The sequence below is a fragment of the Microtus oregoni genome, unplaced genomic scaffold (genome assembly GCF_018167655.1).
Source record: "Microtus oregoni isolate MIOR12 unplaced genomic scaffold, Mior012 000004F_ref0000308, whole genome shotgun sequence".
Lineage (NCBI taxonomy): Eukaryota > Metazoa > Chordata > Mammalia > Rodentia > Cricetidae > Microtus > Microtus oregoni.
The window spans coordinates 2,827,347-2,839,544 of record NW_024543063.1 but is presented as its reverse complement, the minus strand read 5'-3'; the positions used below and the strand labels follow the sequence as shown (position 1 = coordinate 2,839,544).

Below are 12,198 nucleotides of genomic sequence, written 5' to 3'. Positions count from 1 at the left end.
CCTATTTCCTTGGCTTCTCTATATGGTGTGTTAGTTTGTAGTGGGTAAATATATAGAAGTGAGCCATATTCCCTCTGAAAACAAAACCTTCCACACTGATTTGTTGCCTGGCTTTATCTCATTGTTTTTCTGACCCAGTTTCTTATATGCTTTTATTCCTTTAGAAGACAAGTCTTTGATATGTTAAAATGTTCTTTGTTATAGGGGCCAAACACCTGCCGAATCAGATTTTCAGGTGCTAGAAATTGCAAGAAAATTGGAAATGTATGGCATCAGGTTTCACATGGCTTCTGATAGAGAAGGGACCAAGATTAACCTGGCAGTTTCTCACATGGGCGTCCTTGTGTTCCAGGTAGGTGGAAGGACAGGGAGGGGCAAAGCAGGCCTGAGTCCTGGAGCACAATGAGTGCGCATGGTTTGTTGTTGTGTATTTGTTTTTTGTTGTGATGAGAGTGAGTGCTATGTGTGGAAGAGGAACTTAGCACATCATCTGACCCTGCCTGCCAGCCTGGCCAACATCGCTTTCTTTTCCTTCTCTCACATAAAACCCTGCTCACTGCCCTGGAGCTCACCATCCCCACTACCACCAGGGCTGACCACTGCCCAAAATATGTGCTCTGTTATTCATTCTGATGTTGAACCAGAGTGATCCTTAGGATCCTAAACTGGGAATCAGGATCTTTTCTGGGGTTGGGGGAGCTGTGGACATCCTGGGGGTAAGAACTCTGCTGGCTACGAGAGGTTTTGATGATAAGAAGCTCAGAGTTAGACACAGTGGGCCTGAAAACAGAAGGAAGGCCTGATTTGTCTGTATGACAAGCCGTCGCAGCCTGCTGGCAGACACAAGAAGAGACCCCATGGTTTGTGTCAGAGGTTAGAATCAAGGCACCTCCCTGAAAATGTAGACTCATAAGAAACCTGCAGTTAGAAGGTGACACAGTCCCTCCGTGTGTCAGCTCCCAGGAACAGTGGCCAGATTGACAGGAAATTGGAGGCTTCTTTGAAAAGCCTGATTGTCTAGCACCAAAGGTGCTCATGGTGGTATCTGCAACAGAGCACAGGTGTGGAAGCTTCTCTGGAAAGATGAGTACTAGGGCGGCACAGAGAACCCCTTTTGTCCCTAACCTGGGTCTATCCTTTCTCAACACTGTGGAGCACTCGGTCCCGGCTTCTGCCACACAGTGTCTTGTGAGAATAAGTGTATACATCCTGACCCTTCAGACCTTTATATGCATTTCTTATGGACAAGATGCTCTTTTACATAACCACAGTGCATTTACCACTGATACCTTAATACTGTAATCCCAGCTCTCACGGAGCTGAGTTGGGATCACAAGTTCAAGGCCAGTCTGGGCAACAAAGCGAGCCTCAAAAAAAAAAAAAAAAAAATGGCAGCATACTGGCTCATTGGGTGAGTTTGCTTGGTGCCAAACCTGATGACATGAGTTTGATCCTCAGAACCTGTTCTGCCCTATCAAAAGGCCAAGGCAGTTTCTTTATTCATCAACAAATGAAAGCAACATATAAACAGAAGGACCTCCTATACCATTTCCCCTTTTCTGTTTAAACAAAAAGGAAGGCCGGGCGATGGTGGCGCACGCCTTTAATCCCAGCACTTGGGAGGCAGAGGCAGGCGGATCTCTGTGAGTTCGAGTCCTGGTCTACAGAGCTAGTTCCAGGACAGGCTCCAAAGCCACAGAGAAACCCTGTCTCGAAAAAAAAAAAAAACAAAAAGGAAGGCTTTAACTTTAACATAGTAAAATTACATATAACAAAACATGTATCAAGTAAAGCTACAGTTAAAATATTTATACATATTTTATCTTTTCATAACTGAGGAAAACTATAATGATAACCACCTATTCTCCAACTCCATCAAAGACTCCAAAAGGATATAATATTACCTAAGTAAACTGGAAGTGCATTGTAAGCAACTTCCAAAACTCTAGAATCGACAGAAATGTCTCACTACCTGGACAGTCAACCAAAGTTCTTCTCTATCATTGGAGCATCCGTCTTCAGCCTACAGGCACATAGTATCCAGCAGACTTTCCTATGAAGCAGGAAATTTCAAAGACAGTTCAGTCAGTTTCTTCTGTGTCCTGCAGAATGTCTCACAGACTCTTTCATGAAGCAGGAACCCCAAAGGATCATCTCACCTTTAGGCAAGTTCAGCAGTCATTTCTCTGTAGGTTCTACATGTCCAGTTTTTACAGCATACCATGAAACAGTCTAGGCAAGAGCAGTTTCTTGCCCAAATGGCTAACCAACTCCATAAGAAGTATCTTCATGCCCATCTTCCTCTTGAAATAGCTTGGTGCTGCCAGGAGCAGATGTGTCTCATTTTCATGAAAAGTCCTAAGTTATTAAAAACATTTTAAATGCCATATTCTGAAGGTCTCTGAAAGATTTGAAGAATACCTATCTAACTTAAGTATATCTCTATACATCTAGAAAATCTAATATAACTACAAACTTGACTATTATAGATTCTCTATTAACCTATATTTCTTAATTATACGTTACATTTTTTAAATGAACCTATATAATCACAATACCTTAAATCAAGAGCAGAAATATACATATAACAAAATTTACCTTAAAATTGTATCAATAAACCAAGATCCATACCAATGCAAATTATTCATACCTATATCATATCCCCCTTTAAATGTAAATAAACATTTATAGACAATATTTGGACTATGGGTGCAGTTCTGTCCATCCTGCTGACTGGGGGCACTGTTAATCAGGTCTTCTATGATGTATCTTGTATGCTAGGTCATTTCAGTTAGAAGTTGGACAAAGTAATTTTTTGAGGATGTTTATGGCAATCTTTCAGGAGGCCTTGGTTCATGAAACCATATTTGCCTGGAGGCAATCCACAGGTTCTCATCTTCTGCGAAAACAAAAAGAAGAACCTCTTTTCCAAAGCAGTTTATCCTTAGACTCAAATTTGGAAGTAATGATATCTTTAGAACATATATGCTGGTTTAGCTTAGCAGCCTGTACAATGAAATGTTTCTCTGTACTTAGCTCCTTCACAGTCAAAAAATTCAAAGAAAATACAATAATACACATAATCCAGACTCTGTGAATTTTCCATTTTACATGGCTTATTTTTTTTTACTCCTTTTCATCTATGACTATCTGTACTGTCTCTTTAAAGACTTTACCCTTTTTTAAGCATTAACTTTATTTTATGACTTTCTATACTCTTTTTTCTTCTCTCTCCCAACCCTATGTACATTTATCCAACACTGTGACCCATATAAAGTTCTTTTTTATGTCTGAATCTGTCCTTATTGCATTATCTGTAATTCTTTGCTGTCTTGTAGAGCTTTTAAAATGCTAAGCAGCTTGGTTGCAGCTACTCTGGATGCTGGCTCTGCCTCTCTCCAATTTTAAAATAGTGGGAGCACCACCAGTGCTAGCTCTGGGGCCACCAGGCAGGAGCTGCACTCAGCAGTCCAACCTCGAGAATGAGTGTACAGCACATAAACCCTTTTTATCTGAGTAACAGCTAAATCTGCCATGCAGAGCACTGCGCAGCCTGGAAATCTCTGTGCATGGCAGTGGGAATCCACCATGCTCTCCTGCTTGTGCACTCTAGTAGACCTGATCCAGCTGCCTGCCCAAGCGGGGAGGGCTGAGCCATGGGCATGGTCTCAGCGACTTTCCTACCAACACTGGTGGACACACAAACACCTGGGCCCACAATGGCATCAGAATGCTTCATAGCCGGCAGCACATCCCAGGAAGCTGCATTTTAAATTGGTGCGGCTTTTTTTCTGTTACTGCTGCTGAGTCAGGAAAACCTCAAAGTAGCTGCGGCATGCCACCAGCAAATTGCAAGCCGTGTTAAACTCTCTCTCTCTCTCTCTCTCTCTCTCTCTCTCTCTTTCTCTCTCTCTCTCTTGTCTAGAATTTCTTTTTCAAGCTCTCAGGTTTTACGTGGATTTAGTTGCCCACGTTGGAGCACCAGTTGTTGCAGGAGAGGACCGGCTTGTTTGTCCTGGCTGCCCAGCTAACTTACAGCCAAAATAACCACACAGAAACTATATTAATTAAAACACTGCTTGGCCATTAGCTCTAACTTCTTATTGGCTAACTCTTACATATTAGTTTAACTCATCTCCATTAATCTGTGTATTGCCATGAGGCTGTGGCTTACCGGAGATTCTAACCGGCGTTTGTCTCAGGCGGAGGATCCATGGCTTCTGTAACTCTGCCCTTCTTCCTCCTAGCATTCAGTTCTGTTCCCCCCGCACCCCCCCCCCCCCGCCTACCTAAGTTCTCCACTATCAAAAGACCAAGGCAGTTTCTTTATTCATCAACCAATGAAAGCAACACATAAACAGAAGGACCTCTTACACCAAGAACCCACATGGAAGAAGAAAAGAACTGACTTCTACAACTTGTCCTCTGACCTCAACACTGTTCCATGACATGTATGCACCTGTGCATACACACACACACTGTTCCGTACAAATTAAACTGGTGTTTTACTGTCCTCCAGAAGTTGGCTGCAGTGACAGGCCTTCAGTCAAGAGCGAGAGGGAGGTTTTGCTGTGAACTCATTGCTGCTTCAGGCTCTGAGCCTTGTCTGTCTGTTACTGTCACAGAGTAAACATCAATCCCTAAAATCAAATCAGAATAGTAGAGAAAAACAAAGGTAGAACAACAGTTACAAATTTAGAAATAGGATTAGGTTTGCAAAATGACTCAGCTAATAAAGGCCCCTACTACCAAACCTGATGACCCTAATTTAAAAAAAAAAAAAATTAAAGAATCCAAAATCTGGGCAGCAGGTCTGCCCATTGCTTTTTAGGGAGTCATTTCTAAGCCCTCTGAAAGCTACATATGTGTGCATTGGGCACATGCCTATATTTGTTTTTGCATCTGTCCATCAGCAGATGTGGAAACCAGAAGTTTTCTTTAACTACAGTGCAGTCTAGGATCATCTTCCTGCCTTTCCCTAGAAAGAAACCCTACCAGCCTGGTCAACACCACTGCCTCTTCCAGACACTTCCTTTTGTTAAGACTACTTCAAAATGTGTAGTGTTACCGTGTTTTTTTAAAATTTGTAATGAAGCTGTATCTAAGAAACTGAAATCCCCAGTACAAAACAGATAATAGATTTGGTGCTGGCGTTTTGGCTCAGAGCTGCTCTAGGAGAAATGGGGATGTGCACTTGGTCCGCTCTGCTGCTTATCAAGGATGTGGCTTCAGCAGAGCCTGCTCTCTGTGGAAAAGGTGTGTGTGCTTACAGTAGAAGTTATATGTGTGTCTGTCTCTGACGTTTCAGGGAACCACCAAAATCAACACTTTCAACTGGTCCAAGGTCCGGAAGCTAAGCTTCAAGAGGAAAAGGTTTCTCATCAAACTCCACCCAGAGGTCCATGTGAGTATTATCTTAGAACTTTCAATATTATTAGGCAATTTAATCCTACAGATTATTAAAAGTTTTTTTAAGCATTTTGAAATAAAATTGGGGAAACACATGTGTAATGTCAGAGGCAGGAAGATCAGAAGTTCAAGGTCACTGGCTACTTAGGAAATTGGAGCCCAGCCTGGGCTAGAAACCCTGTCTCCAAAAACCCTACTTTATAAATCATTTCAGGATCAGGTATTTAATAATTTAAAGTCGGGACTTGGGATTAGAGTCAAAATGGGGATGAGTGCCTAGCATGCCCACATTGCCCCTCTAGGGAACTTATCAGGTCCTACCTTGACGGTTTCCAGTTTATTTTTGGCCTAGGAAGACATGTTGAGAGTAATTTGAGCCCATCAGCAATGTACAGTGAGGACTTCTGCTAGACAGAGCTAAGGGGCCTCCCTGTCTTCCCAGGTGCTTTTAATGATCTTGGGGACCAGAGAGATGGCTCAGCAGTTAAGAGCACTCACTGCACTTGCAAAGGACCAGGCACAGTTCCCAGCAACCACATCGGGCCTCACTACTGTCTGTAGTTCCAGTTTGAGGGGGTCCAACCCTTTTTCTGACCTCCACAGGCATGTCCACACATGATCCACACACATGGTCCACAGGCATACAAGCAGGTACATACACAGACACATTAAATAAATAATCCCCAAAACTTGATCCCTTACTTGGTCTGGTTGAATAATCCTTGATTATCAAAAAATAATAAGAACTCCTTTTAATCCAGGTGGTGGTGGCGCATGTCTTTAATCCCAGCACTCAGGAGGCAGAGGCAGGTGGATCTCTGTGAGTTCGAGGCCAGCCTGGTCTACAAGAGTTAGTTCCAGATCTACAGAGAAACCTTGTCTTGAAAAAAAAAAACAAAAGAAAACAAAAACAAAGGAACTCCTTTTAATCCCAACACTCAGGAGCTGGGAAAGGAGAATTATAAAGTTTGAGACTGGCCTGTTTTACATAGCAAGATCTAGTCTAGAAAAACAAAAAACACCCTTCCCCCTTTTCCTCCCAGAGATTTCAGTCAATAACAGCTGGCAAGCTAATAACCACAATTTCATTGAATGATTAGAAATAGAAAGGGGAACTATCTGTGTGTGTTATGTGATCATTGGGAAAATTCAATACTTCAAGTAGTTAAGTTTTCAAATGTATCTTCTTTGTCCAAAGGAAGTTAGAAACCAGTAGACTGCATGACTGAAGCTGGAGATGCAACCTGGGTGGGGTTCAGGGTGTTTCCTGTCCCAGCAGCATCTGGGCCTTGACCCAGTCAGAAGGGTGTCTCTGTCTAAACCTCTGAGAAACACACGGGGCTTTTGTCCATGTTCATGTGCAGTATGGGGCAGCACTGGTTTCAGTAGAGACTTGGAGCATGTATCTGTGTGTCTGCATGTGTCTTTGTGTTTGCTTGGCTCTTTGGTTGTTTTTGTTGTTATTTGGTTTGGTTTGGGGTTTTATAAGACAGTGTGCCCCAGACTACCTGCCACAGACTCCTAAGTGCTTTGGTTATATCCCCACGCCACAGACCCAGTCAAAAGAAAGGTGTTCAGCTGTTTGTTATTTAAATAGTACTCTGCTCTCTATGGATAAAAAGATGCAAACCAAAGGCTTCCCTTTTCTCTGAGTAAAATGTGTTTAGAGTTATTCTGGAAAGGTAGAATAGAAATATTGCTGTGTTGTGAAATATTGCTTTAACTGTAAAAGTTACAAAGTTGTTCCTGCTGCATTGTTTAATTATGTACAAGTGTGTTGCTTTTGTTTATGCTGTATTTGTATAATTATGTAAAGGTGTGTTGCTGTTTCACCTTACCTGCCAGAGGCACCTGATTAGTCTAATAAAAAGCTGATCAGCCAATAGCTAGGCAATAGAGGGATAGACAGGGCAGGCAGGCAGGCAGAGAGAATAAGTAAGAGGAAAGCAGAGAACAAAAAAGAGAATGAAGGAGAAAGAGAGATGTCCAAGGCTAGTCAGGCAGCCACCAGCCAGACACAGAGTAGGACATACGGAATGAAAGAAGGTTAAAAAAAGCCCCAAGGCAAAACGTAGATGAGACAAACAGGCTAATTTAAGTTATAAGAGCTAGTGGGACAATCATAAGATAAGGCTGTGCAGTCATAACTAATAATAAATCTCTGTGCCGTGATTTGGGAGCTAGTTGGTAACCCAAAAGAAAGCTTGCTACACTGCTCAGTTTACAAAAGTAACTATTGGAATGGCATGTTTTAAAGTTACATTTAAATACCTAAACAACCTTTTTTGGGTTTTGTTTTTTTTTAAGAAAGTTGCATTTAAATTCCTAAACACATAGATTTTTTTTTCTTTTTCTTTTTCTTTCTTTTTTTGAGGGGGGTTCAAGATAGAGTTTCTCTGTGTAAACAGCTCTGACTGTTCTGGAACTTGCTTTGAGACTAGGCTGACCTTAAACTCAAAGAGATCCGCTTGCCATTGCCTCCCAAGTGCTGGGACTAAAGGTGTGCACCACCACCGCCCAGCCACCTAGTTTCTAAGACTAAGTAGAAGGATTGAAGTATTAACAGTTGTATAAAGTGATTTGGTAATATATATCATTAGATTAAAAATGTATGTGGTCTAATAGCTCAGAATTTCATTTCTAGGCACCTAAAGAAATCAAAGAGTCAGACAGCAATGGTTTCTTCATGTTGGTATATGTGAGCCTTAAAACTGTGACTTGTAGTTATCAAAGGCACGTGCCACCATGCCTGGCTCTAATTTTTAATTTTGAAACTACCTGTGATAGGATCTGCTTTCTGTTCTCCAGAACTTTATTGTTGTGTTTGCTTCTTGAACCTTTGAATGTTATTTTTAGGGACCCTACCAGGACACATTAGAATTCTTGTTGGGTAGCAGAGATGAATGTAAGAACTTCTGGAAGATATGTGTGGAGTACCATACCTTTTTTAGGCTTTCTGACCAGCCTAAACCAAAGGCAAAAGCTGTCTTCTTCAGCCGGGGCTCCTCCTTCAGATACAGGTAGGGCCAACCTCAGCTGTAGGTACAGCTGACTGTTGGGGAGAGGGAGGTGAGAGGGAGGTGTCGTAGGCTGGGCAGATAATTGCATCTAGGAGTAGTTTTGTGAAGGACAATACATAGAGAAAAATCAAATATTAAAAGTATGAGAAAATAGGAGCCACGTGGTGGTGGCGCACGCCTTTAATCCCAGCACTCTGGAGGCAGAGGCAGGCGGATCTCTGTGATGTCAAGGCCAACCTGGGCTACAGAGTGAGTTCCAGGACAGGCTCCAAAGCTACACAGAGAAACCCTGTTGCAAAAAAACAAAACAAAACAAAAAGTATGAGAGAATAGACTTAAAAACTGCCTATAAAATTCTCTGTGCTTATTATAGAGTATAATTTTGAGTTATTTATACATGTGTCTGGGAGAGGATGGACAGTCTTCTGCTCTTAACTGTAAAGATTAATACTGTGAATTACTGTTTTGTTTTTAACTGAGCCTTTATTTGTAGTGGAAGAACTCAGAAACAACTAGTAGATTATGTCAAAGACGGTGGGATGAAGAGAATTCCATATGAAAGGTAAACTGTAGTGTTTATCATATAAAGTCTATGTTTTTAAATTTGCTATTTTCAAATATGTTATGTGTGTGGGTGTTTTGCTTGCTTTCATGACTGTGCATCACATGCCTCCAGGCTTTCAGAGGCCAGAAGAGGGTGCCAGACCCCCGGGGCTAGAATTGTAGATGGTTGCAAGCTGCCAGGTGGATGCTTGGACTTGAACCCATGTCCTCTGGAAGAGTAGCCAGTGCTCTTAACCACTGAGCCTTCTCTCTAGCCCTTTCTCTCCTTTAAGAAATAGGGTCTCGCTGTGTAGCCTTGGCTGTCCTGGAACTCATGTAGCCTGGGCTGGCCTGGAACTCACAGAAATCCTACTGATTATGTTTTCCTGAGTGCTAGGATTAAAGGTCATGTTCAGGTTATTTTAAATATTTACTTGGATAAATGGCATTTTAAAGGTATAAACATGTATTTAAATGCAGGTTTTTTTGTTTTGTTTTTGTTTTTGATTCTTTTTAAAGAATTTAATAAGGTTTGTAATGTCTTCATGGAGATAATTGCATTCATACTTAGTATGAATTTATAGTTTGTAAACTGCATAGCTCATTTTGTTTATGACATTTCCCTGTGGTGTCTTAGTTCCTTCTCCGGTCACTGTGATAAACACTGGACAGGAGTAAGGGAGGGAGGAGGGGCTTGTTCTGGTTCTCAGTTCCAGGTGGCAGTCGGTTATAGTGGAGAGATGGAAGCAGCAGGCTCAAAGCACTTGGTGACAGTGGTGCCACAGCCAGGAGGAGGATGCGGGATGGCTTTGCTCAGCTCACTCCTTCTAAAGAGTAGATCCTCTCCCAGCGAGGAAGGCCATTCACAGTGGGAAGTTAACATTATCAGCATACTTCTCAAGGCATATCCCAGAGCTAACTGACCTCAGAGGCTTGTCCCCCTAAGTGATCCCAGATCCTGTCATGTTGGCAGCTAACACTAACTTTGATAGTATGGTAAGCAACCTCAAAACGCCTGTGGAAAGTTTTCATAAGTATGCATATATAATTTTGTCCCCTTTGAGTTTCTTCTTTAATTTTACTTACTGACTCCTTTTATTCTGCCAGTTTCTAGCTTGCCACCCTGTCTTGGTCGTATTCTTATGTGAGCTTTCTTCATGGATACAGTACAGACATGCGATCTAGAAACACATGGTGGGAAGGATAATGGCAGATGAGGAGATGAGGGTGTGAGCCTCACAGCATATTCTCTGTTTTACAGACGGCACAGTAAGACTCGGACGTCCCTTCACGCTCTGACTGTCGATCTGCCTAAACAGGTCAGTCTTTGGTTGAAACCATAGCAGTATTAACTGCGAGGGTATGCTCTTGTAGATTATCATCTTCAGTGTTGTGAGAAGGCTCACGTGACTTAATGCACACTCTGACTTCAGAGTGAATCCCGGGTGATGAGACAGCCGTGAGCTCTGCCCTGCGAATCATAGCCCTGTGCAGTGTGCTAGGAAACCTAAACCAGTGCCAGCTGTGCAGGTGACTTCCTAAATACACAGTAGACTCTCCGGGTGGTGGACTTCTGTAAGAAGATGGAGCACAGAGACATCCCTGCCGCTGACACTCAACAGCTTTTCATCTGTGTGTGCCTGGTCTGATTACAGCTGTATTAAAGCAGAGATACACAGAGATGTGCAGGTTCCTCCTGGAAGAACACTTGGCAGGGATGTCCCCAATGAGACATCAGCCGCTCCATGGCTCTATGCTGAGCCATATGCCACTAATCTGTGTTCCAGGTCTCCCTCAGAACAAGTCTTTTATCATTTTTATATCAACCCCCACACTCACGCATGATTGTATGACCAGTCCTGCTTTCGGGTACCATTATTTATTTCCTTGTGCTACTGTGATTTCATTCTGAGCGGTAGTTGCCCATGTTTATTGAGAGTCTATCATTTATTCCGAGCACAGGTTCCGAGAGCTTCTTTTGAACCCTATAGCTTAATGTTTAGAGTCCCCATCTTTTAATTAAATTTTAGATGTTAAATATCCTAAAAATTACATTTAAGCTTTCGTTAGATTATTTTAAAAACCACAGAAAATAAAGAAATGTGGTTGAATGATTAAGAAAAGGCAATGTGGCAGGCATGATGAACGACACGTATAATTTCAGCACTGAAGCAGGAGGCTTATGAGTTCAAAGCCAGCCTAGGCTACATAGAATACACTGCCGCAAACAAAACAAAACTAAACTAAAAGCAGGCACTATGGTAGCCATTAGAAATAGATTCCTTTTAAACTGTGGCCAGCTGTGTTTCTCTACAAGGCTGGTTATGGGCCTCCTGGGACAGCACTTGCTTGTGTCTCATGCTACCGTGTGTAGATACCTAATGATCTTGCTTATGGACATATTGCTCCAGAAATACAGTTCTCTGACAGGGTTTCTTTGTGTAGCTCTGGCTGTCTTAGAACTCTCTCTGTAGACCAGGCTGGCCTCAAACTCACAGAGATTTACCTGCCTCTGCCTCCTGAGGGCTGGGATTAAAGGTGTGTGCCACCACTGCCCAGCTAAGGGTTTTTTCAAGGCATGACTCTCTCTTAGTAATACACACACAAGAATGATGCCTAACAAGGAGAGAAGTGAGGCATCCTTGCATGTCACATCATGAGTGGGGCATGGCCAGGGCACCTGGAGTAGAGAGGACCATGGTGTGCTTCCTTCCCTTCCCTAGCCTGCTGCAAACCTCTCCTGACTCATACTTAGAGACACCATAGCATTTTCAGAATGTCCCAGGGCTCTTACACTTGATGCTGGAAGGTGGCGTCCTAGTCAGTGATTCTCAGCTCCCATCTCACCAGTGGGCTGGCACGTGTTATCTCCTCCTAGGTGATACTGAATCTCTAACACTCTAGCCCAGGACTGTCACTGTGCCCTTGTCATCTGATGTCAGCAGCACAGTGGAGGGCACTTTTAGCTGAACAGAGATGTGAACACCCAATTGTATCTGCCTATAAATGTAGGAGAACTAGGGCTGCCACAAAACCTCGTCTGCTTGTCACCTAGTTTGCTGTGATAGCTTCTCTTCTTCACTGTGACATTTCATGCTGCAACAGTGGGGACAGAATTAAAGGGAGTTTATAAGCATATGGCCTTAGGTCGGTTTGCAGTAGTGTGCGTCTCTAAGCCAGGCGTGGCTCACATCTATAATCCCAGTACCTGGGGACAGATTGCCAC

The 12,198-nt window shown here is 42.6% G+C and overlaps 1 protein-coding gene across 2 annotated transcripts in view; it reads left to right on the top strand.

Annotated features, from left to right (window-relative positions):
* The window catches only part of LOC121447136 (FERM, ARHGEF and pleckstrin domain-containing protein 2), a 105,145-nt gene that overhangs the window by 56,217 nt on the left and 36,730 nt on the right, over positions 1 to 12,198 (top strand). For both annotated transcript variants that reach the window (XM_041650212.1, XM_041650213.1), the window contains exons 8-12: positions 205 to 352; positions 5,309 to 5,404; positions 8,266 to 8,429; positions 8,923 to 8,991; positions 10,234 to 10,291. In XM_041650212.1, the coding sequence (XP_041506146.1) occupies positions 205 to 352; positions 5,309 to 5,404; positions 8,266 to 8,429; positions 8,923 to 8,991; positions 10,234 to 10,291 (535 nt within the window). The remainder of the gene's footprint in view (positions 1 to 204; positions 353 to 5,308; positions 5,405 to 8,265; positions 8,430 to 8,922; positions 8,992 to 10,233; positions 10,292 to 12,198) is intronic.